The sequence below is a fragment of the Condylura cristata genome, unplaced genomic scaffold (assembly GCF_000260355.1).
Source record: "Condylura cristata isolate star-nosed mole 26May11 unplaced genomic scaffold, ConCri1.0 scaffold00016, whole genome shotgun sequence".
Lineage (NCBI taxonomy): Eukaryota > Metazoa > Chordata > Mammalia > Eulipotyphla > Talpidae > Condylura > Condylura cristata.
Window position 1 is genome coordinate 4,676,989 of NW_004567117.1, and position 24,462 is coordinate 4,701,450.

At 45.2% G+C, this 24,462-nt stretch overlaps 1 protein-coding gene across 2 annotated transcripts in view; it reads right to left on the minus strand.

Annotated features, from left to right (window-relative positions):
- MTCL1 (microtubule crosslinking factor 1) overlaps window positions 1-24,462 on the minus strand; it is a 119,308-nt gene that overhangs the window by 34,643 nt on the left and 60,203 nt on the right. Inside the window, exons 4-9 of one of the 2 annotated variants that reach the window (XM_012725855.1) lie at window positions 21,575-21,634; window positions 15,036-16,370; window positions 13,783-13,929; window positions 4,922-5,044; window positions 1,894-2,124; window positions 482-646 (exon numbers count right to left, since the gene is read on the minus strand). In XM_012725855.1, the coding sequence (XP_012581309.1) occupies window positions 482-646; window positions 1,894-2,124; window positions 4,922-5,044; window positions 13,783-13,929; window positions 15,036-16,370; window positions 21,575-21,634 (2,061 nt within the window). The remainder of the gene's footprint in view (window positions 1-481; window positions 647-1,893; window positions 2,125-4,921; window positions 5,045-13,782; window positions 13,930-15,035; window positions 16,371-21,574; window positions 21,635-24,462) is intronic. The other variant, XM_012725856.1, reaches the window with a different exon arrangement.

Sequence of the window (24,462 nt, forward strand, 5' to 3'; positions counted from 1 at the left end):
CTTAATATGGTCCTTATTTAGCTTTTTTAAAGATTTATTTTATTTATTTATGCATATAAGAACTGGGGTTTAGGTCAGAGATGTGAGGACAGGGGGTGAGAGGATTCACCAGAGACAGAGTGGGGAGCAAAACAGGCAGATTTACTGAAATACACTGCTGAGGGAAAGCAGTGGGTGAGAGAGGAGAGGTCTGCTGCACCATGTGGGTCACCTCCCTGGCTGGGGATTGAACTCGTACTGTTCTGGCTGTGGACAGCTTGATAGAATTGAGACTTTAACCCCTGTGCCATGAGAGAGGACTATATGTATGTCAGATAAACTAAAGGCTGATGTTAAAAGGAAAATCTTAATGATAGAGTTATTAGCAGAAATACAGCAGGGTTTGGGAACACCAGCACATGAAATAAGATGCCACAAGCATAGATTAGGAATCTCCTTTTCCACATATGGGGAAATGAGGGGCTGGAAACATGGGACTCACCTGCCCGTGGAGCGGTCCCGGGTCTGACGGCTGCAGCTGAGAGCAGTGTTCCCCCGCTATAAAGACTGGGTTCGGACTGTCCCCCTCTGGGTCTGGGCCATCCCCTTTCGTGTGCCCCTCGACTCCATGCTCTCCAAGTCTAGGCAGAGGCTCTGGGTGCTCGACCTGAACACAACAGGAATTAAAGACCACAGTTCCACCCAAATTCTCTTGTTATATAGCTGATTTTTATTATTTTTATAATTATTTACTTTAAGGGTTATTAGGTCCTCACTTCTCAGTCATTTCCCTTAATGCCTATATTTGGTCATATCCCTATTGGCAACTTCCTCCATTTAAATGAGTGCTCACTTTGTTAGGGAAGATGAGCAAGTTTATGCTGTATAAATTATTTCAATAATGAAAAATTTTACTATATGTGTGTGTGTGTGTATATATATATATATACACACACACACATATATCAATGATTATTGCTTATAGTAGTTTATAAATTAGAAGAGGAGAAATGCCAAAGTATTGATCAGCAGGAAACTTTACAATTATTGTGAAGTTTTACTTCTATTTGGTATTTGTAATTTGGCTGAATTAATCTTTGAAGACTTTTTCATCCTGACGGAAGATGTATCTTCCCTCTAGCATCCTATTCATAGAGCAACTTAAAATTATATGCACTACTGAGTAGAGTTTAAAGTAAATGAAAGTACTTTGGAGGCTAAAAGGAAACCAACTATTCATAATACCCCAGAGCAGCTGACAAAGTAGTAAGGGCTGCAGGTGTCTGGAACACACCCCCACCTGGGTCCCAGCCCTGCACCCATGGCGAAGCCAGGACAAGAAGGAGCCACAAAATGAGGTCACTATGATTTATCAATAATAATAAAAAAAAATCAACCAGAGAGCAAATACCTGTTTTGTTTCTATTAAGAATTTGGAGACTGAGGCAGTAGAAGAAGATGCACAAATTAAATAGGTGAAAAAAGTGTCCCCTCTGAAGTTTAGAAAAAGCCCTCATAAAACTGCACTGGCAGGATGGGCTGTGGCATATAGGAACAAAAAACTGATGAAAAGAAGAAAGATTTCCAATCGGGTTCTATACACTAGCAAGTTTGAATGAAATGGTGAAGAACCTCAGGGTGGTCAATATAACAAATTAACAAATCTGTAAGAAAGGAGAAGATAGCAAAACTTAACGAGTTCTTAAGAATCCTCCCTTAACACAAGATCAAAGATAGTATGGAATTCTTGGTTGACGATGTAATGGGATAATCCATTTCATTTCCATTGTTTTACTGGACTTGACAAAAGAATCTAAAGTAATGAAATGGGTCTTTGTGTGCATGTGTGCTAAGAGACAGCAGGGTCTGAGAGGCAAAAGCCATACAAATAAAGGTCTCTCCAGGTAGACCTACCTCAGTGAAATCCTCTCCCTCCTCCTCCATCTGCTTCCCTTGCCGCCAGTGTTTAAGCAGCCACCTGAGTTTGACGTAGAAAAGGAAAATATTCTGCTTCAAGGATCGGAGCTCCTGCTGCATCAGATTCCTCTCATCACTCCAGGTTCGCTCATGGAGGCTGTTTTGCAAAGCCAGGCTGTGCATTTCCAGTTCTTTCCACCTTAGGGCATAGAGGTGCTCCTCCTCCATCTTGAACACAGTAAAAGAGAAAGTGTGACAGGCAGCTAGCCCAAGTTGCCACCCAAACCAAACCTAATCCTTGCCAACTGTCATTCAACCTATATCATCTTGCATATGGGACATGGAAACACAGAAGCCCCCAAAAGTTTAACTTGAGATATTTACTCTTTACAAAATCATGTGAATTTCCTGATTCAGAAGTAAGTGCTATTTCAAATTAGGAATTTTAATAACTTTTCATTGTCAAGTTTCCTATGGTGTTTTTAAACGTTTCTAAACTCATTCAGGAAACGTGAATGAGGCTTATAGTTGACTTAAACGTGGACTCCATTGGCCTTCTGGGCATGCACACAAAGGCATCACAATCATAATGGAGAAAAGAAGTGGGTTTTCTCTTGATTTTCTGAACCACTGAACAGCCTTCTGTAAGTACAGACTAGCAGGCAGACAGAGGCCCAGAGAGGTGGTGAGTGGGAGCCTTGTGAGCAGGTAGTATGTCACTGCTATAGCACTGAGCAAACAGGAAAGTAAACCGATAATCTATTTCCCTGCTTAAGACATCACATTCCTATTTGATATGGGCAACTCCTAGGGAAATAAAAGCATTGCTGAAATAGAAATGTTTGTCATTCTGCATGAAGTTCCTGTTTTTTTAAGTATGGGTATAGCTTCTTGCTCTTCAAGCAAGAGACAATTATTATCTGTTGTCTGTTGGTAATAACGGAACAAAAGGATATGAATAAAATCTTATTTCACGGGCAGAGGCCAAAGAACAGGTTCTATAGTAGATAAAGTGATATAAGGAATGAGAGCTTCCTGCCCTCCCCTCTCCGCCCCCCAAAAAAGAAGTATCACAAGGCCGGCCTCATCATTATCAGCTGTCTTCTCTAAAATTAACACTCCCCCAAGTGCCAAGAACCAAGGCAGCGGGGTTTGCTCTGTGTTGTTCTCATACGATACATGCTTGATGCTCAGACGCCAGGGGACTCCAGCTTCCCGAAAGCGACACCAACACAAGCAATGTCCCGAGGGCCAGCAGGGAGCTGGGGGAGCTGGGAAAGGTCTTCCGGTCTGTGCCGCCACCTGTGTGGCTACTGTGGGGATACCTATCTTGTTTGCACTTCAAGTAAAAATGACATAAAATACTGGTGACTTAATTCACCATCTCTGAGACCCTCCGAGTCTACTGCTGCATCTCTCCCTGTGGACACAGAATGGAGCAGAGCTGGGAGGGCAGCAGCCTACAGCAGTGGACACCCAGCACTTGCAAATTAGCCTGCAGTGTTCACTTAGCCCATTGGCCAACTTTGGTAGAGTTTCAGGCTGCTCAGCTGCACAGGAAGCTAGCATTCCATGCAGAGAAGTAAGAGGCGTTCTGTTCAGTTCACCCACCGGAGGGGCTAGAGTGCTCATAGGCGGCTCAGCGGTGAGGGTGGGGATGTTCTCTTGTCCTGTGATCTGCTGGAAATATTCTTTCCTGACTTGCTGATTTCTCCACTGTTCTTGCTGTCTCCTTCTGTTCCATGACTCCAAACACTTTCCCAGTCTCAGAGTGGACGCTGGCCCTCGAGATAAGTTAGGGAACACCTTCCTCACTGCTAACGAGCCTGGATGGCGTCTCACCACCAGAGCTCTGGGCACCTCTTCTCCAACATACTCCTTAATCCTGAATCCAGGAGTGAGCTATACTTGGGCCCTTCTATTTTATCTCCAGGGGTAAACACACTTCTCAGACGTGATTTTTTGGTACAGTACAAAATAAATAAACAAAATAAAAGAATAAAAGCTAAATTACTTAGGAATTTTCCTTTTAGGAAACATGGAATTATTTTTATTTTGCAAAAATAGAAATCAGCCTTTGAAAAAGGTGTGTGTGTGTGTGTGTGTGTGTGTGTGTGTGTGTGTGTGTGTGTGTGTGTGTAGTGGTAAAAGTTGGCAGAGAATATTTAGCTTTTGGCACAGCTGCAAGGCACAGAAGGTGCTCCCTTAATCATTTTCTGACCTATTTAGATGAATATGACAGTGGACACATGGGAGCTAGGTGTCACACACTTTCCTGCCAAAATTTTAAAAAGCCATGATGCCTTATTCAAGAGTCACGGCTTTTAAAAACTACTACTTCATGAGCAAATATGGCAGGGGGAGGAGAGGGGACAGCAAGGACAACTCTGTGCCTGGACATCTATTCACAGCTTGATTAGATATGGGGTGGCAAGAACAGTCCTTGATTAGATCTGGGGGTGGACTGAACAGACCCACGGTCAGTACCAGCTCATGTCTGCCAGTCCCTTCCGTTAGGAACACTGGGAAAGGACTTAACAGATAAATAATTAGCCAGCAGTACGTTATTCTAAAACAGCTGAAAGGGTTAATAAGGTTGCAGCTAACAGCAGGTTCTTTTGTAAGCATTATTTTAGGGTAAAATAATATCTACGAGAAAATTTACCTGTTACTGACAAAACTTACAAATCTGCAGGGCAACAAAGGTTATGGCAACATGCTTTCACGGCCAGTTGCATGGAATGCCCTTGTTTCATTTTACTTTGCTGGTTATGGCTGAAGGAAGATTCAGATTAGACTTTAGGAAGAAACTCCTGAGATCACACTGTAAATGCTGAAAAGCATGTTAGGGAGCAGAAAGGCAGACAGTAACTTTACGAGGCACCAGGGGGCACGGATGACCTTCCCACAGGCCTTCCAGCCTTGGAGCCCACAGGCCGGCCCTGCAGACAGGCCAGCATCCTGTGAAGGGCCCCTGGTGGGCTCTGCCTTCCCGGCGGCGCTGCCATCCGTGTTACATATTTACCTTACGGATCTTGTTTGTAAATGTCTCTGTCTCCTCTTGCAGCAGTCTGGTCGCCTGTGCGAGCTGACCCTGTAGCTCCTCTAGCGATACACTCTGTTCAGGTAAAACAGGGGGGCCCCTGAGCTGATTGGTGGGATAAAGGAAGGGGTTTAGTGGCGGCAAGAACTCTGCCTGAGGTGAAGACACAGGACAGACAGGTGCACAAGCCGGGACACACACGGAGCGACATGGCACGGGGGCTGCAGCGGTGGAGTGACCCCCACTGTGCTCCAGTGGTGGGCTGGGCACCCTCCTCCGCTCTCCCTGGGAGACAAAGCAGGTGAGGATGCCTATCGCCTGCACTCTTTCCACCTCTGTCACTGCAAACCAGGCTGAGGGGGGACCAGGGCACACCAGCAGCTTCCACAGAAGCTTCTAGACAGTTATTATTATTTTTTAAATGCTGGGGGTGGTCAGGGCTGGTGATGATGACAGCGTCAAGTGTGACCTTCACACAGTCAGCCTCTTAGATGTAGGGTCCAAGTTCATGCACAATTAAGTTGCGTAAGTAATTGGTTCCTTTGTTTTCTAACATTATTAGAGTTCTTCCTGCTCAGTCGAGCGTGCCTGTCTTTTTCCTGGCAGCCCCTGTATGCACAGGTATCTAGGGGTGGGGAGGGGAATGGTTGTTACCGGGGAGGGCCTCAGACCACTCTGCAGTGAATTACCTAAGAAGAATTGCTCAAAGATCTGTCTGCCTACTACATTTGAGGTTAAAAAGTTAAAGGTACTTTTTGATAATCTTTTGATTGGAAAGGTTTTTTTTTTTTTAATGACAAATGATAAAGAAGTCAGAGCTCCTAATTTTGAAATAAAGTGTTGCAGAGATGGAAACACTTATATTAAAAACCTCAGGCATCATTAAAATTATGTCTGCCATTTTACCCTCTGGTTTGTGCTACTTGAAGATGGGAGATTTATAAAGCTGAGAACTAGAGTAGATTATTGAAATCAAAATAGGTGTCATTTCACCAGCTCATTGTGATGATCTGTAACTAATTTATTTCTCACTGAGGATGCTGCTTAGTCTATGTATTTGGGTTATCATAAGTGAAACTCTTACCCCAAGAGCAGGACAGAATACAAAACAGAAGTTCACTTTCCTTAGCACGGGGGAAGATGGAGAGAGTTTACAGAAAGGTTAGAGACAAAATCAGAGACCTTGGGGACTCAACAATTTTGGGATAAAATTTTGGGATTTAAGATCATCCTACTTTCAATAACCTCAAGAACTGCTGAGAACATTAATGTTTATTTGATTTGTTAGTTATTTGAAATTATTATGATAGCCACATCTACTAGGCAGGTGTTTTAAAAATTTATTTTCATTTATTTATGCGTACAGGAACTGGGGTATAGACTAGAGGAACGGTGGGTGTAGGGGGATGAGAGGATTCACCAGAGACCAAGTGCGGAGCAGAACAAGTGATTGACTGAAATACACTACTGAGGGGGGCAGTGGGTGAGACAGGAGAGGTCTGCTGTTCCATACTTGGGTTAGATCCCTGGCTTGGACCCAAACTCGGGCTGTTGTGTTAAGCACTGAGACTTAACTCCAAGGCTACTGGGGAAGCTCCCTACTAGGCAGGGTCTTGGGTTTAAGAGAGGTGTTCCTCTACACACTGAATTCATTCCACATTTCTAAAAGTTCTATTTTATTGTTTATAATATGCATGTTTTTCTCAATAATGAATTTCTCTTTTTTCCTGTTTGCTTTGTTTTGTCATGTTGAACATTTATTTTATCTTCTTTAGCTAATAAATCCTAGTATCTGAGGGCCACAGAGTTGAGTCCTGCTGGTCAGCTGACTCTTATGTTTTTGGCTTGTGAGTTTGCAGAAGCAACAGCACTGAAACTTTCCTTTCTTTAGGGATTCCTGGGCCACCAGGAATCATTGTGAATCCTGACACTGGGGAGGCAGGTTGTCCTTATGTTACTTAGAGGAAACTTCCTGCTGGTAGACAAGCTCCCTATTGCCTCCCTCTCTCAGGAAGTAGGTGTTTCTCCATTTTGGCCACTCAGGAGAACCAGCCCTTTGACGGGGGGATGGGGTGGGAGGGTGGGGGTGTCCCGCGTCATTCCTCCTCCTGCCCATGTTGGGCCTAAGTCATGTCTCTTATTCCTGTGAAGCCATTAAAACCCAAGGCTCTCGGTTACCAATTCTAGCAAGTATTCCTGATAACCTGCCCAAAGAGACTGCTCTGGTCTTCAATTCTGAGCTCAGTCCCAAGCCTCATAGATATCCCCAACTTTCTTGGGAAATCAGTCATATATTTTAAAAGGACTTTTTAAAATTATTATTCTATGCAGCATTTTAGTCCACAAATATTTATTGAGCATCTCTAGTTGCAGCAACTATACTAGAGAAAGGCACAGCTTTAGACACTCCCTCCTGGATGCCCTTCAGTCAGCTAAGGGGTTGACAGGAGTGTTTTGGGGTGCTTCACTGCCAGCTGCACTTTTTTTAGTTACATATCACTCTATGTTTGAAATGTGCAAATCCTCCATATTTTAGCACATGTGTTACTAGTCAAGAGCTCCCTTTTACTAAATGTTAACATAAACATCCTCATCAAATCTCTATTATTTTGGTTTATCACACTGAATAATTTAATTTGGCTTTAACCATAACAATGTATGCAAACCACTTTTATTTTAAACAAATACAGGAACCTCAAACTTTAGCATCAATTGATTACAAACACATTCCTTTGATAGAATCACACTTTTAAAGGAAAAGACCCCTGCAGTCCCATAAAGTTGTCATCAGGGCTATGGAGCCTGGCTGATAAGAGACTTCTGGATCTTCCTCATCCATCATCTGTTTTGCTTTCCTTTATTGACCATTTCTGCTAAGGGGGTATGAACACTCCTAGGACCACTAACTGCTCTTCATCAGGACACTGTCACTCCAGTGTTACAAAAAACAAAATACAAACAAGCTATGGCAAAAAGTTGCCAACCCAAACTTCTCTGCTGCCACACAACTGCAGACAGTCACACACATTTGGAGAGTTTTCACAATACAAGTAGATCTCCTCTAGAAAATAAATACTTCCATTTATCACCAATTCCCCACGGTTAATTCTAAACACCATTCCTAGCCCATTTACCTAATATTCTGTTTATAGATCAAATTCATCCTGATTTCTCTATAAAATGATGAGGGCTTTTGCCAAGTATGTGTACATGTGTGTTGACCTCATGCAGCATTTTTGAAGAAGCAAGAGCAACACTGATCAGGACAAAATGGAACTCACCAGAAAATGAAGTTTTGGGGTGGAGGTAGATTAAAGTCCCACTATGCAAACAGTTTTGCTAAGTATAGAATGAAAGCTCTTACTTAAAAGTAATACCATCCTCCTGGGCCCTCCCTGGTGGCGCAGCGGGTTAAAGCACAGTACTGAGAATCTGAAGCCACTTCCGCATGAGTTCGATTCCCGCCTGCCGCCTGCCCCGGAGGAGACCACATGGCGAGCCAGACCTCTCCTAACCCGCCCGCTGCTCCCCTCAGCAGTGTATTTCATAGATCTGCCTGTTCTACTCCCCACTCTGTCTCTGGTGAAGCCTCTCACCGCCCCTGAGCCTCTGGCCTGTACCCCAGTTCTGTATGCATAAATAAACCTTTAAAAAAAAAAAAAAGAAAAAAAAAAAAAAAGTAATACCATCCTCATTTGATTCCAAGGCTGTGAAGAAACATTCACCTTAACATCACAGCACTTTTCCGGTGTTTGAGTTCTGAAACTCATACCCCTCCCCCATTCCCCCCCTCTTTTCAACCATTCTATACTTAGCAAAGCTGTTGGCATAGTAGGACTTTAATCACCCCAAAACCTCATTTTCTCTCTTTCTCTCTCTCTCTCTCTCTCACACACACACACAGAGTGTCATGCTCCACACTGGTTTGTGCTGATATCCTGGACATCTTCAGAGGAGGTGACTTATGAATTACTTTCCACATTTCCACAGGAATTATTTTCTACATCCAGAAGCTGCACTATCTCAAGAAATACCAATGACAACAAAAGGAAAGCTTTCAGTTACAACCATTCTATACTTAGAAAAGCTGTTTGCATAGTGGGACTTTAATCTACCTCCACCCCAAAACTTCATTTTCTGGTGAGTTCCATTTTGTCCTGGTCAGTGTTGCTCTTGCTTCTTCAAAAGTGCTGCATGAGGTCAACACACGTGTACACATACTTGGCAAAAGCCCTCGTCATTTTATCATGCCTGGTATTTCACAGCTGAGGCATGAGGGATGGAAAATGCTTCATCGATTAAAGGATAAAAGGAGAAGTGGAGAGAAGAGCTCTTTGAGATTTCTGGCCCAGAAACTCAATCCTCTGAGCATAGGCTTGATTTCATTTATATGTGAAATCTGACCAGAGCCACGCTTGGCTACTTCTTGCTTAGAACTATTTTTAAGGCACCCACACATTCCAATCCACATATTCTATATACTGTTCTTGCTCAACAAATGGGAGCCACTGAAGCTTATTTGTTGGGCGCTACAGGGAACAAAGTGAGGGAAGAATCTGGTGTATGGTGTGAGAATCTGTTGTCATCCACCAAGATGAATAAGCAACAGGAACATTTGCCCTTCTGAAGTCTGGTGTGTGTGTTTTCTGAGTGCTTAATTTTTGTGTGGTTGCACTAATGGGCTAGTGGGTGTTAGTGGGTTCTGATTCAGCTTTCTCTGGCTTTGATTGTTTTAAGAGTGGCAGGTGTGGATACATTGCTCCTCTGCTAAGTTTAGCAGGCAGGCCTCCTACAACATGCATTTGTTATTTTTTGAATTACAACAGTGAGAATATAGTTTTTCTTTTTTCCTTTTCTGTTATTTTACTGTTACCTATACTACTACTAGTACCAGTCATTTAACCTGGTCAGTATATACAACTCTTCTAAAATAAGAACTTATCTTCTTTGCTCTTTCCCTAAATATGAAAATCTACAGGTAAAAAAAAACAAACATAGAAGGCCTTTGACTAATAGAACTTGAGAAACTGATTCCATTTTAAAAGTGTCAGCTTAAACTCAGAAAGTTTCTTCTTCTTCTTCTTTTTAAAGATTTATTTATTAAAGTATACAAGAACTAGGGTATAGGCCAGAGGTGCGGGGGTTGAGAAGATTCACCAGAGACAGTGTGGGCAGCTGAACAGGCAGATCTACTGAAATACACTGCTGAGGAGAGCAGTGAGTGAGACAGGAGAGGTCTGTTGCGCCATGTGGGTCAGCACCCTGGCTGGGTATCGAACCAGTGCTACAGTGGCTGCGGCTGGTTTCATTGTACTGTGATTTAACCCATTGCACCACCAGGGAGGGCCCGAAAATTTCTTTTAAGCCGCGATAGTAGGTGTGCCATCAGTCTCCCACCCCAAAGAACCTAGGGCAGAGAGCTAAAAGTAATGTGTATACGTATTTCAGCAGTTGGCCTGGGCACAAGATGAGTGGTAACTTCAAGGGCAGTGTAAGAGGACATCAAGAAACTGCTAGCAGTCCATCTGGCTTCATCTTGGCCCTATTCCCAGAGTGTCGTGTGTCTTTCCCCCGTGAGCCTGGCCCTTTTCACACCACTAAAGCATTTTCCACAATGGAGCAGCTTCTCTAGTGGGCTACCCTGTTAACTGAAGGTTTGCCCCATAGAGCAAGTTAGTTGCTCTATGAATTTGGGTTGTTTTCATTAAAAGGCTTATCAAGAATCCTGCTCCCCAGACTTGTCCACTGCACAATTCTTGGGCCCACTGTAATATTCAAAGACCAAATTGAACAATCATGGCAACAGCAACTCCCCTAAAACCCAGGCTCACAGAAGATCCACCTTGGGCTCTTTGGGTAAAAGAATCTGTCAAAGGGACTCTAGAATATGTTTTATCTTTTAAAAAATGTTTAATATTTAGAATGTGCTTTCAAACATAGTTTTCACTTCTGTGTGAAATGACTTAGTGAACAAAAAAATCAGAACAAAGGAAGTTTAACTCCCAAATCTCTTTCCTCTTCTAGGAAATGAGGCTATCAAGATCCCTTACTCACATTATGAGTTCTTTGCTTTATCATTAAAATGTTTAAAATGAAGAGAAACCAGATAGAGAGATGCGTGACAGACTATAATGCATGACAGCTGGTGGTGTCAGGAGTCACCTGAGTGGCTGGTCCCCCAGGTAGAGCAGAGCTTGGAGGTCTGTTTGTGCCTATTGTGTGGGGTGGGGGTGGGGGGTCACTGCTGACCAGTTACGGCTGCAACCAAGCAGAGTTCCTCATAGGAGGGTGTGGAGAGTACTGAACCTGGCTTGAAGAGACTGTCCTAGACCCTTCTCTCACCAGTCAACCATGGGGATCATTGGTAAGCCTTTTCACTGTCAGGGTCACATGTTTCTAGTTTGTAGAATGAGGGACTTAATATGAAAATCTGACGTTCCTTAGCACCATGTCTGCTAATCTGCCTCTTACAGCAATTCATTTCCCTACAGCTTTCCGTGTGATTCAAGGCAGTCTTGTCTCTCCAAAATCACTACAGGTTTCTGAAACTATGCACTGCATGCATGCACGTGGCAAGTGGTGGGAAGACGAATGGCTACCCCAGTGTTGAGTGACAGGAACCTAGGACGAGTGCCAAGCAGTGTGCTCTGATTTAGGCGTTTAACTGAACACAGTTCTGTGTGATGTCCCTTGAATGATACTGCCTGTTATGGGAGGGAGCTGAAGTATTTTCAAAGGACATGTCACAGAGAGGAGCACCTCCACGTTCAGCCAGAGCTGTGCTTCTGGTACAAGATCAGGATTCAGTCAGTGGAAAATAAAAGTTACTAAGAAAACTGGCTCCATGACCAGGGAGCTGTCGACACCCCTTCCTGCCTGGTAACCAGTAGAAGGACATAGTGTGCTCCTCTTCTTATTAATCAGCTTCACATTTGCACAATGTTTAGTAAGTTTTAGGGTATTTTCTCAACCAACAGATCAAAGACTCTGAGAGTCCTTCTTATATAACCATATGAGGCAGGCAGGGCAGTAGTTATTCCCATTTTACAAGTAAGAAAAGTGAGGCCCAGAAACTTGCCTGAGAAGCACAGCTAGTAATGGACACTGGCATTACTAGCTGTGTCCACATAGCCGCTAGTGTCCAGGGGCCCTTATGTCCAAGTCAGGATTGAGTACATCGTGGCACCATATGCCCACTAGAAACAGCCAACAGTGAAGTGGCAATTAAAGACTGGGAACACGTCTTCTTGAGGGTCCCCTCCTGGAGATGGAACATTCAAGCCATTTGAAATGTAGAGAATTGTAAGCTTACTACTGCCCAGCCACCAGTCCTTGCAGATGAAGACCCAGGTATGGATAGGTTCAAAGGAGCTTACTGTGAAAGTTCCAGAGTTATAAGCACACCAATCACTAAATCCATGAGGAAAACAGTAATGGTTGCTATAAAACCTAGGAACATGATATGCTGTAATAAAGTCTAGTTTCACGTCCAGCACTGTTCAGAAAATACTCTAAATTGACTGCAAATGCTTATTCTGGGCACTGTGTGTTTTGAACTGGTGGGCTCTGGGTCCGTGTTCACAGCTCCGACAGCACTGGGGGAAGCTGCACTTTTACTGAGAACTTGGCGCCTTCACTTTTGCAATGTGTCTGTGGCATGCTTCTGTGTGGTCCACAGTTGCTTATTCTGGAGAAGTGGCCGGATGCCACCTTTGTGGAAGCCTGGCCTTTGCCAATGCAACGCAAGGCAGGGGTACCAGATAGGATGGTTCTCAAAACTGTTTTTGTTTGCATTTCAACTTTTAAAGGCAGTGTTCATGTTCTTGCATGCCAAATCAGTGAGGGCAGAGACATCACCTATGCTTTTACAAGACAAGGGACAAAACACTAGATTGGAGGGATCTGAAGTCACGTGTCAAACTCTGACAGACGACCTGCAGCCTAACCTAGGCAACAGCTGCAAGCAGAGTCATGGGCCCCAGGGCTGCTCTCCTCCACACACCTCTTTTGCTTCATTTCTTAGTCAAATGTCTCAAGGTTGTGCCCAGTGAAGTCCTGCTCCTGCAGGTGCGAGTGCCCCCGCTCTCTCTCACCTTGACACTGGGAGCTCCAGGCTGAGTGGAAGCTGAGCGGTAACCTAAATTTAGGACCCTCATCCAATATAGAATACTTTTCTAATGTAGAATACTTGCTCCAGCCCTGCAGTAAACTGCCTTGAACAGCATAATCAGAGTCGGAACTCACTTGCTGTGGCACCTGTCTCTCTGTCCTGGTGGAATTATTTGCATGGAAGAGTTTTTGCTGACAGGACTGCTGACAGCTGTCTCATACAATGGAGGACCTGTGGTTGTGGGCACTGTGTTGACAAGAGTTCCTATGGTGACAGAGACTACAACTCCCCTCCCTTCCCCATCAGGGGCACTCTCCCTGAATCTGATGGCTGGAGCACTGCCACTAGACCCTGCTGGGTGGTCAAGGCAGTGTCCTCCAGACTAGTGGCACTGTGCTGGGTTCTCCTGCTTTCCTTACTGTTCGATAAGGCGTTGTCTAATTCTCACAGATCAGTCTCCTATGCCTCCCTAGACTTCCAGGTACCTACAGTTCCTGGACAAACAGGTCTGTGGGAAGCTGTCTGTCTACAAGGGGTGTTGGCAGCTCACATACACTCACCCCAACTGCATGCAGTGGATTTGGACTCTGGTAAGGCCCATCTGGGTCCATATCCTCCCTCCATAGTCCCTCAGAGCCTTAAGCCCAAGGAGGAAACGTCACAGGCAGCCACACAGCAAAAGGAGGGGTGGGAGGGTGAGGGGGTGGCCAGTGGGTACAAGCAGCTCGCTGACCTCTAGACTGAAGCCGCTCTGGCCTCCCGGCCGGAAGTTCCCAGCATCCCCATCGGCGCGGCGGTGCAGCTCCTGGGTGGTGCGCAGGCGCAGGTGTTCCCGCTCGTCCGAGCCCAGGTGCCACTCCATCTGCTCTCTCAGTCTGGACTGTTAGGTGCATGGGAGGGATTTGGGTTTTGTTTGTTTGTTTAATTTAAATTAAAAAAAAAAAAAACTCGAGGGCGGTGTGATACAGGGAGGGGTATTAAAACAAAAATGGGTAAGGCAGACGACTAGAAAACTACCAGATGAAGAGAAGTGTGAATAGAAAAACCAACTTAAATGCAGTGGTAGAACAGCGTGAAGAGAACAGAGCTGAAATGACGATGAGCAGAACGATGGGCTGAAGAACTGTAAAGCAAAGGGGGTTGGAGTGCAAAACACAGGTGGCGAGGCACATGCAACGGGAGGCGCGGATAGAAGACTCCGCCGCAAGCACACTACCCACGAAGGATACGGAAACAAGGCTCCTCCTTCCTCCTTTGTGGTCGAGCAGCAAAAGCCATGATCCAGGGCGGCAGCAGGGTCATGCACCCAAGGGCGATGCATAGGAAAGCAGTCCTTAGAGGCTCCTGCCCTCAAGGAGGGCAGCGGGAGCAAGCTGGCAGCGACATTTTCCTCCAAAACCATCCTTCTCTGAGAACGTGCTCTCTCCCATTCTGGCTCATCTTCCCGTGGGAGAGTCTAGGGAGGGAGGCTGGCCGCCTACGGCCTTTGAGAACCGTGCTGTCCCTTTGACCATTAACCCAGGTGGGGATGCAAAGGCTCCCGAGCAAGTCTGCTAATTATCCTGACTGTGAAATGAGTTTGTATTTTGTTTTAAAATCCTCTTTGTTTCTTCATCGGGATAGCTGGTTGTTTGAGACACCAAAAAAGGAGAAAGGACGAACTGCATCAATCCCTACCGCTTCCATTGGGATTGGCCTTGTGTCAATAGGGAGGGTCTCAAGCCAAGAGTAGCAGTGCATTTAAATTAAGAGAGGAGAAAGGAAAAGAAAATCAAAGAGAACTTTAAAAAAAAAAAAAAAAAGCAAAGAAAAGAATAGAAACCCAACCAATAGAAAGGATTTGGTTGACACTTGAGGCTTTAGTACAATGCAGGTTTGAAATCATAACCAAGCAGCTGTGAGCAGAATGAGTTCGAGTGCAGCAATGCCAGCAAGAAGGAAGAAGAGCAAAACGGAGCAGGGAGGCAGAGCCAGGAGCCCCCTTACCTGCAGGTCTGGGACCAGCTCCTTCCCCAGGTTCCCGATGGGGGAGTCCCGGGACACGGAGGTCATGGTGGAGAGGAAGCTGGAAGACTCCGTGAGCTGGGGCAAGGGAGAGAGGCCTTCCAGACGCTCCCGAAGACCATCCCCAATCCGGTTCACCTGCTCCAGGAAGGCCTGGAGCTCTTTCCTGAACGCCTTCATCCTTGAGTTTATGGTCCCTAGCAGCTGGGATTCACTCTTGCCACCCTCACCCTTCTCTGCTTCCCCCTGGACTCCGGACCCCAGTGAGGCCTCGCTGCTACCCTGCAGCCCTAAGTTGTCCCCAAAGCCATTGGTATCTGTGATGAGCCGCTCCACGGTCCGCTCCAGCCTCTCGGCCTCCTGCCTTATGCTCACCAAGTACTCGGAGTCCTCCTTGGCCCTAAGGAGCTCCACCGGACACAGTTCACTTGCCTCCGATGGTTTTCCACTGCTGAAGCCCGAAGTCTTCTCGAACATCTCCTCAGAGTCACTCTCACCACCTATAGGACCTTCCCGCTTGGGCTGGGGTGGCCGGCCTTCTTCCCCATCGCTCTCCTTCTTGCCCACGTCACTGTCGGCATCGCTGTCCCGGGGGCTGGGGGCACGCAGCCCCAGATGAGCAGCCAGGTCGTAGCGCTGGACGTTGGACAAGAGCACCCGGTTCTCATACTGCAGCTTCAGCACCTTGCCACTCAACTCATTGATCTGCAGCCGGGCCGACTTCAGCTCCTCCTGCAGGGGGCCGCCACCTGTGCCCTTGCCCGTGCTGTCGCCCAGCCACCCTGGCTCTGGCCGTGGTTCAAACTTGAACTTGCTCAGCTCATGAGTCAACTGCCGGTTGTGGTCCTCGATCTCAGATATGGACCTCCGCAGCAGCTCTGCTTCCTCCTCCACAAACTGCAGGTGTCGGCGGAGCTCTGTGGAGGACTCCACAGAGTCTGCGAAGGGTGAGGTAGGAATGCTTGGGACGTGGTCCCGGCCTGTCCCCTCTCGCTCATACTGGCTCCGCATGTCCTCCATCTCTGCTTTAAGGCCTCGGTTCTCTACCTCCAGTTCCACAATCTTCCGGCCCAAGATGTTGGCTTCTTCCTCAACCAACTTCAGCCGCAACTTGAGCTCGGCCTCCCTGGTGCTGGGCGGCCCTCCGGCTTCCCCGGTGGGGAGGGGGCTGTCCACGTCCCCGTAGAGGGTCTTGTATTTCTGGAGCTCCTGTTCCAGCTCATCCTTCTCCCTTCCCAACTTGGCCATTTTTTTGCGCATCAGGGAGCCTTCCTCTTTGGCAAACTGAAGCTGGCACTTCAAATCGGCACTGTCATCCTGCCAGGAAAGAACAGCCCGAAAGAAGGGTTATTTGAAAATAGCAAATGTTCCTGTTTTTTATTTCCCTCACACCTCGCCCCCAACACACACACAAACACAAAACACCGATCTTTCCACCAGTGCCTCAAGTTACAGGTAGAAGGGTCCAGACAAAGCCAAGGCACACCAGGGGCCTGCACGGTGGGGATGTAGCAGGGCCTGCAGTCTGTTGCTTTGTTACAGAAACAAAAGAAACCACAGAATTAGTTTGGAAAAACGTGCACAAGAAAAACATCAATGAGTGAAGAGTGAAAAGGGAGTAAATGAAATGAAACCAACATCCAGCAGTGATGTGGTCCTGCATTTCTTGGTGGATCCGATGTAGATTATCAGCAGCACCAGAGAGAGACAGCAGACCTGTTGCTGAAGCTGGGTGCCACTTATTCCCCGCACAGTGCAGACCTCCCTCATCCATAGTGTTCAGCAATCCAGCCATTACCAGGATGGGGAGGCCAGGTGACCCCAAATCAGAGCCCACTTTTCCCCCTGATAGGCTGAGAACCAAGACATGGCAACTCCCCAGTGCCCCTCCCGACCTCCCCATCCCCCATGTGTACCAAGAATGACATGAGGACAACGATGAGATGGCAGGCGTGAGGGTAGTGTAGAGTCAAGTGCGGAGTAAGTAAGAAGCTCTGACGGTTAGTAAAATTGGTTACTGCAAACCTATACACCTGGGTTGCTCACAACCTTCGCCATGCAAATGCAACATCACAGCCTGGGTTACATTCCATTCCCTTTAGTTGCTGGGACACAGCAGGAAATTAAGCTCAGAAATCCAAGGCAAGGAGTTAGTATTTCAAAACCTGAGAAGTGGCTCGCATTGGAACACCCCAGGATTCTGGAAGGTCACTCAAGGGTGCTCACTATTGCTAAATGCCCACATTGCGGGACTGAGGTCAAGAAGGCACATTCTGTAGAAAATCAACTCGGTCTGCCCAGTGCTGGTGTCACTGTTTTGAGGCCATATGAACTCTGATTGGGTCTTGCACAAATTTGTTTACTTTTCCCATTTAGTGAATGAGAAAAAATTCATGAATCTTCCCTCATTGGTGACTGTCAGAGCTGACACGGGGTCAAAGGCTTTGGCTAAGGCATCACAAAGAGAAGTTCAAGAAGATACTCCTTGGTGGTGAAGCCCCCTCTCTGCAGGGAAGGAGGCGTCATCAAACTAATACCTGGAGCCAGCCAACCATCTGGAAGGAATAAGCTGCCAGACCTTCATTTGTACACCCATGGTCTTGTAGGGTTGCGGCTGTTTTCACACTTGGAGAAGGAGGCTCAGTCTCTGCCATGTTCTTGCTGCACATTCACCAGTGGGCAAAAGCACCCTTGGAGTGCTCCCTCTTCCCTCATTCACCCTGCCTGAAACCACTGTGCCCCGCTCACCACAAACCCATGGAAGATAGCAATAATAAAGAATGAAGGAAAAAATCTAAGGACAGCTCCGACCCTGGTGCCGGGTGACCTGAGGGACTACGCTCACTTTCACCATGTCCTCAGCAGGGGCGCGGCCATCCCGCTGGGCTGCCCTGGGTCTTACTTGGGCCCCTCTGTTCCAGAGCCTCTGTAAAACAGGATTCTTGCTCAGTCACAAGGCAGTGAAAGTCGAATGGAAGAATGTCCAGCAACGTGGTTTGTCCATAGCAAATTACCCTGAAATCAACATTCTTCTTTGCCAGACATGCAATTAATATTGGAAAAAGGAGACTGTAACTCAGATTTCTCCCCCTCCCCCCTGCACAACAGGAGAGTAATACATAAATGTCACTGGGTGGAGAACATGGTCTCTGTGTTCTAAGAACTTAGCACATTAAGAATTTGGTTTGTGGGCCCTCCCTGGTGGTGCAGCAGGTTAAAGCACAGCACTAAGAAGCTAAAGCCACTTAAGATGAATTTGATCTCCATCCCAGAGGTGACCCACATGGTGCGGCAGACCTCTCCTGGCCCATCTGCTGCTCCCCTCTCAGCAGTGTCCTTCGTCAGTCGGCCTCCCCACTCCGTCTCTGGTGAATCCTCTCACTGCCCACACTTCTGGCCTGTACCTCAGTTCATAAATAAATAAACCTAAAAAAAAAAAAAAAAAAATGGGGTGTGTGGAGAGAGACACACACAAAAAAAGCGCTGTGGGGAAAAAGAAAAAAAAAAAGGCCTGTGACACTCATTGCCAGGGTAACGGTATATTCTTCAAAGGATCTACAGAGAATTCATGGGCTATAAAAGACATATATTATACTAAATAATGAAGGAAAGGTGTGTTTGTTAATTCATCCTGTCAATAATTATCAAGTACCTACTGTCAATATGTACCAGAAATTGGCATGTGACTTTCAAATGACCCAGTTTCCTAGAATTTTCAAGAACACGTTTTGTTGCTGTTGTTGTTAAATATATATTGTGAGAAATCCCAATACAAAGAGGGGGGGCTTTGGGGTTTTCAGGTTAAATACACTGAACTACATACCCATCACTGGAGACTGTTAGTATTTCACACATGGTCCTGCTTAGTAGTGAAAACCTTGGGACAAGTGGACAGGAGGTATCCCTTGTCCTACTTGATTGCCAGTGTTCATTGTTTTTTCAAAATCACCTACCCAACCCTCTCTCCATCTTGAAAGACCAAAAATGCACCTTTGCACCTGAGAAGGCAGCAGAGATCCTGGCAGAGAATGTTGCCAGACCTGGGGAGCCCCCATTCTAGGCACCTCTAGTCTGGAACTCCAGCCTGAGGTGGGGCAAAGGATGGGGTTACCTACTGTGACATATCCCCTGTTTCTACTTCCATGGAAACTTTCCAATGGTCAGACCTTGAGCAGGCAGGGCGCACAGGGGGCGTTACCTGCACAGTTCAGAAAGCTTTGTGTCAACAGAAGAGTCAGAGTCTCAAGTCTCAAGTGATGTTTCCTGGTTTCTTTGCCCAAAAGGTGAATTAAAAAATCAGGGAAGGGGGGTAGGGCCTCTCAGAGGCATATGGAAACAGACTTTTCTGAAGGGCTCTGAAGCACTCAGCCCTAAGAACTAACCCCATATCCTATTATAAAGGTAGAAAATACCAAAGAGTTCTCAGTGGCCTTGATTTCTGGCAACCTTGAACCTGGCATTGTAACCACTTGTTCTGCCATTCCCCACACATTTGACCATAAACTTGACCATAAGCCAGAACTGTTGTCTCCTGGCTCCTCGAATCTAAACCTGGGTCAGTTCAAGAATCAAGATTCCACGACATAACCTCACAAGGAAATGCCCATTCACAGATTACCTGAGGACTGAGAAAATAACCAAAAAGTCTTAATTCTTTAAGGAAACCATACCCACACCTGGAATTCTAACACAACTAAGCATGCTGCTGTTTCTACGCAACGCCCATGCACTACTATGCCCGCCACCAAGGAAAAGCAGTTCTTGAAAAGACAATCTTTGAAGCCAAGGGAGTGTGTTTATTTGATGAAGGGGTCAGACATTCTAGCTCTGGGGAAGGCATCCAGGGCCCCTTGGGGGTGTAGGAGTGTCTCAGGGGAAAAGACTCAGCCTGTTTGGGGGACAAAAAGCCCCTTATAATAAGATGCAGAATCCCAGCCTCGGCTAAAGCAGCGGGAAACTGGATAGCTGTCTTATCTTTTAATTGTACTTTCTAAAACTCTGCCAAGACTCCAGGAGAGGTCTAGGCCAAGCCCTAGGCTGAAGGATATCAAGCTCTGGTTTCAAGAGATCATCAGCTAGCTCCAGGAATGTGGTATGAAAGCAGAAGGTCAAGTCAAACTACACACATGAAACTATCCCCTGCTGCAGGCAGAGTAGGCAAGCATGACATGGAGGAGGGACACACGCAGGACCGTCACCACCACCAGCAGCTGGGAAGGCCTTGTCAAGCAACAAAAATATATCGCTATGGGTATATATTCTTTGGCTTGCAAGTCTGACATCTAGCCAGCACCCCAAGCGCTGACTGCTCGCGTTCCTACCTTGCGCCGGGGTGCCAGTTTCCTTTGAGCTTTGGTTGTAGACCTGCAGTTCCCAAGGCGCTCCGTTCCACCATTCTGCTGAACAGAAACTCCTTTCTCAATGACACCACAGGCTGAGCGGGCAGCTGACCCCTTTCCCAGTGCCCCGTGTGTTTCACACCCTCCTGAGGGTCAAGGCTGCTGTCCTCAGCCTGATCGGCCCACAAGCTGTGCATTCTGTATCTGGGCAGCGGCTACCCTTTTAGGAAAAGCTTTTCCAGTAACTGGAAACACTGAAGCTCAGGAGAGTCGAAGCTCCCAGCGTGGGTGGGGGGGACAATGGATTTCAATTTCCCTGTTATCAGTGAGTGCCAATGTGAAGGAGGTGAGAAAAGTAAATCTTTGAATTTCCACTGTGCCTGTGGCCTGGTGCTCCTTGAAGGACAGTCTGGGGACCAGTGAATTTGGAGAATGAAGAAACCACAGGGAATCACAGGTGGACGCCACAGGGCCAGGTCAGCCCTGAGGTCTAGTGTGTTTAGTTACCTGGGTTAATGCATTTCTCTAATTACAACGTGTTCTGATAGCTCGGGGAGTTGATACTCCAATAATGTCTTTGTTCTGTCCAACATCTAATACTAGCAGCAAGTTAAAAAAGATGAAGAAAGGAATCTAGTCCAGCAACTGTCAGAAACACTCAGGCAGTTCTGAAGAACACATACTATGTACATAGAAAGGGCTAAGCTCCACCACCTTTCCGTGAAATTATTTCTCTGTCAAATGGGACAATTAACATACAGTTCAGCTTGCACATAAAAAAAAACAACAACACTTAAAACGATGTCTGATGAATGACCAGCACCAAAGTAGCTATACTATATAACTGTGTGAATGACTTTGTAGGCCCAGTTTTGCTTTTTTTTTTAATCAGTTATAAATACTACCAGAGACTTAAACTACATTTAATTATATTTCACATTAAGTCAGGTTATTCTTCTCTTTGTTGAAGAAATCACCAGTCTATCAGAGACACTAAAGGGAGGAGCTGCTGGTATGGAAGGAAATTTTTCACCCCATGGAGGTTTTGAATGAGTCCAAATATTTTAGCAGGTAATGTTTCTTTCAGTACTTCCAAGGCAACACTAACATTTTTTTAGAAAATTCAAAATGAGGTGACTGGCGCTTTAGGAAATGGAACACGAGAATGAAACCACTGCTTACCTGGTTAAAGGTTTTCTTTTCCTTGTACATTTCCCGACTGCCTCTTCTTTTCAGGGAAGTCTGAAATAGATCCAAGTGACATTTAGTTATGGGGGATCACATGTGGGAACAGGACTGGCAAGTGCCCCTTGCCCCACAGTTTGGGGGCACACACTGCAAGAAGAGGCTCTTTTCTATCATGATCAGGACACCACCAAGAGTCAACATTTAAATGAAGCTGAATAAGCTTCCTGAGGTCTTCAAATCCTAAGAGGCTTTAAATCCTGATTATCGAATTATATAATAATTTGTAATTCCTCAGTCATTGTTTAATAAAAAGGAGGGTGTTTTAGGTAATTTGTAACAGTGGCAGGAAGATAAGAGAAGAAGAAAGGTAGGAGGTTTTAGAAATAAATATATTTCTGGGGTTTCTTTACCTCTCTAATTATGCTTTGTTTAAGTTAATATCAACATTAACTGATGTTTTCTGAGTGCCTGAGGGGTTCTCATGCAAGTCACTTCTCTCACAGTCAGATGTTACACTAGTTAAATCAGTCCTGCTTGCATAGTGAGTGTCTCGCTCACTATAGGAGGAATTTCTGCGCTAAGAAGCAATCCAAATTTCCGTTGTCCTTTAACCTCAAGGAGGCTAGCTGTCTGGGGCAAAGAGGGTTATTGAGAGGAAGGGTGAGAGAGCATGGACTCAAGAAGGGGTGCAGAAGCTTGACTCTGAACCCACCACAGAATGGCTTTATCGCTTTTAGCCTTTTTAGTGAAAGCATGATTAAACAAACTGCTTCCTCCAAAAGCTTAAATTAAGCCTGTCTTACAAAGGTCCTTGTTTTTATACTCATAATAAGTAGGTTTTTCCAAAAGTCTCCAAGTGGAGCAGAAGTTTCTGACAGTCTACACAGAACTGTAGAGCTGCCTTTGGTGTGGCAGAGGGAGGGAGGAGCAGATGCCGGGTGAGCCGCCAGTGGGGTGGGGGCTGGGGCAGGTAGGAGTCTGGGTCTCTTTCCCTGCAGAGTTCTGCCTCTGAGGCTGTGGATGGATTCACAGAACAGCAGGGAGCTGTGGGACCAGCTCCCCCAACACTCACACAGAGCTTCCAGTCTCTGTAGCAGCTACTGGGAAAAACATTGCAAGGACTAAAGATAACCGGAAATTTGCAGGACCTATCAAAGAAATCACAAAACTATTGCATGTTCTGAATATGCCACAAAACTCCCAAATCATTTTATAAGTGCAATGCTCATTTAAACCAAATTCCTTCCCACCCTTCTTTCTCTACCTGTATAACACACACACACACACACACACACACACACACACACACACACACACTGTGTGTCTATAAGGGTGGCAAGAAAACTTGACAAAATGATTCAAAAATACATCTAGAACAGGGCTTGGCAAAGCAATGCCTTGGAACAATTCAACCTACAGCCTGTCTTGTAAACAAGTTTCATCTGAAGTGCAGTCCTGTTTAGTTGTTTATGGCCTGTAGCTGATGTGCAGCACCAGAGCAGAGTGGAGCATAGTGCCAAAACATATGGCCTGCAGAGCCTAAATATCGACTCTCTGCTCCTTTTCATCTGATGTAGAAGCATGAAGTGGTAAAAATACCCAAGATCAATTTAAGAAGGAAGCATAAAGAGTAATGACAGTAGATACAAGATACTATATAATGGAAACAAAACAGAAAGCTCAGAAATAGATCTAAGATGTTAGATACAAGATGTTAAAATTGGTAGCATTTTGAAACAGGGAGGGGGGGAAGGGAAATGGATTATTTGATATATGTCGATAAAGGTAGAGATGAATTTCTATTAAATCTTGGGCCATGCATGGCCTCTATAAATACAATGGCAAAAGCAAAAACATTCAAAGAAAGGACTGCTAGAGTGAAACAGTGAGATTTTTAACTTTTTATATATTGAAAGAAAACCACTTACAGCATTAAAAGGCAAATGACAACAGGATTTTCTAACACATAACAGACAAAAGAATAATATTTTGCAAGCAATAGGAAAACTATCTTAATAACAAAATGGCCAATAATGCATGATAAGTAGTAATTAAAATAATTAAGCAATTAAAACAGGTATCTTTTTTTTTTTTTTACTAAGAGCATTACAGGCCAAAAGAAACATGACACTATGAAGATGGCACTTGCACACAGATATTTGGGGAGTGGGGGGCCCATCCAGCATTTTAGGCTAAGAGTCTAGCTAAGATACCCACAGGATTTCTGAGTAAAAGAAGTAATAAGAATTTAACAACACTAAATGATTCAGGATATACAGTACATTAAAAGGAAAATGGAGGTTACAAAACAGCATTTATTTTGTAAGTTTGATCTAGTATATATACATACGTGTATTATTTGCATAAGTAAGAAAAGTGGATTGGAAAATTTAATAAAATGTTAATAATGGCCATCTTCATGTGATAGAATAAGGATGACCTTAAATTTTTTTATTGTGGCTTTTCAGGAGTTCCACACTTATCTGCACTGAATACTGCTTTATTAACAATCATAAAAAAATAAAAAATTTCTACTTCGTATTGGCCAGAGAAAAGAGGCTATCAATGATCTCTAAGTAGCATACATAGCACTACAGTGGCACATCATTAGATGTTATTCACCAAGTTCTTGGGTCTCTTCCCATAATTTAGTATTGCTATTATTAATTGTTCTTATTACCCTGCTTATATAAGTTTTACTATAACTAAATATGTGTATATTACATAAGTGTATGTATATATGTGTACATACATACACACACACATACATATATAGTCAGTGTGAGACAGAAACAGTGCAACAGCGAGTTCTTTAAAAAAGGCCAGGGAGGCCCTCCCTGGTGGCGCAGTGGGTTAAAGCACAGCACTGAGAATCTAAAGCC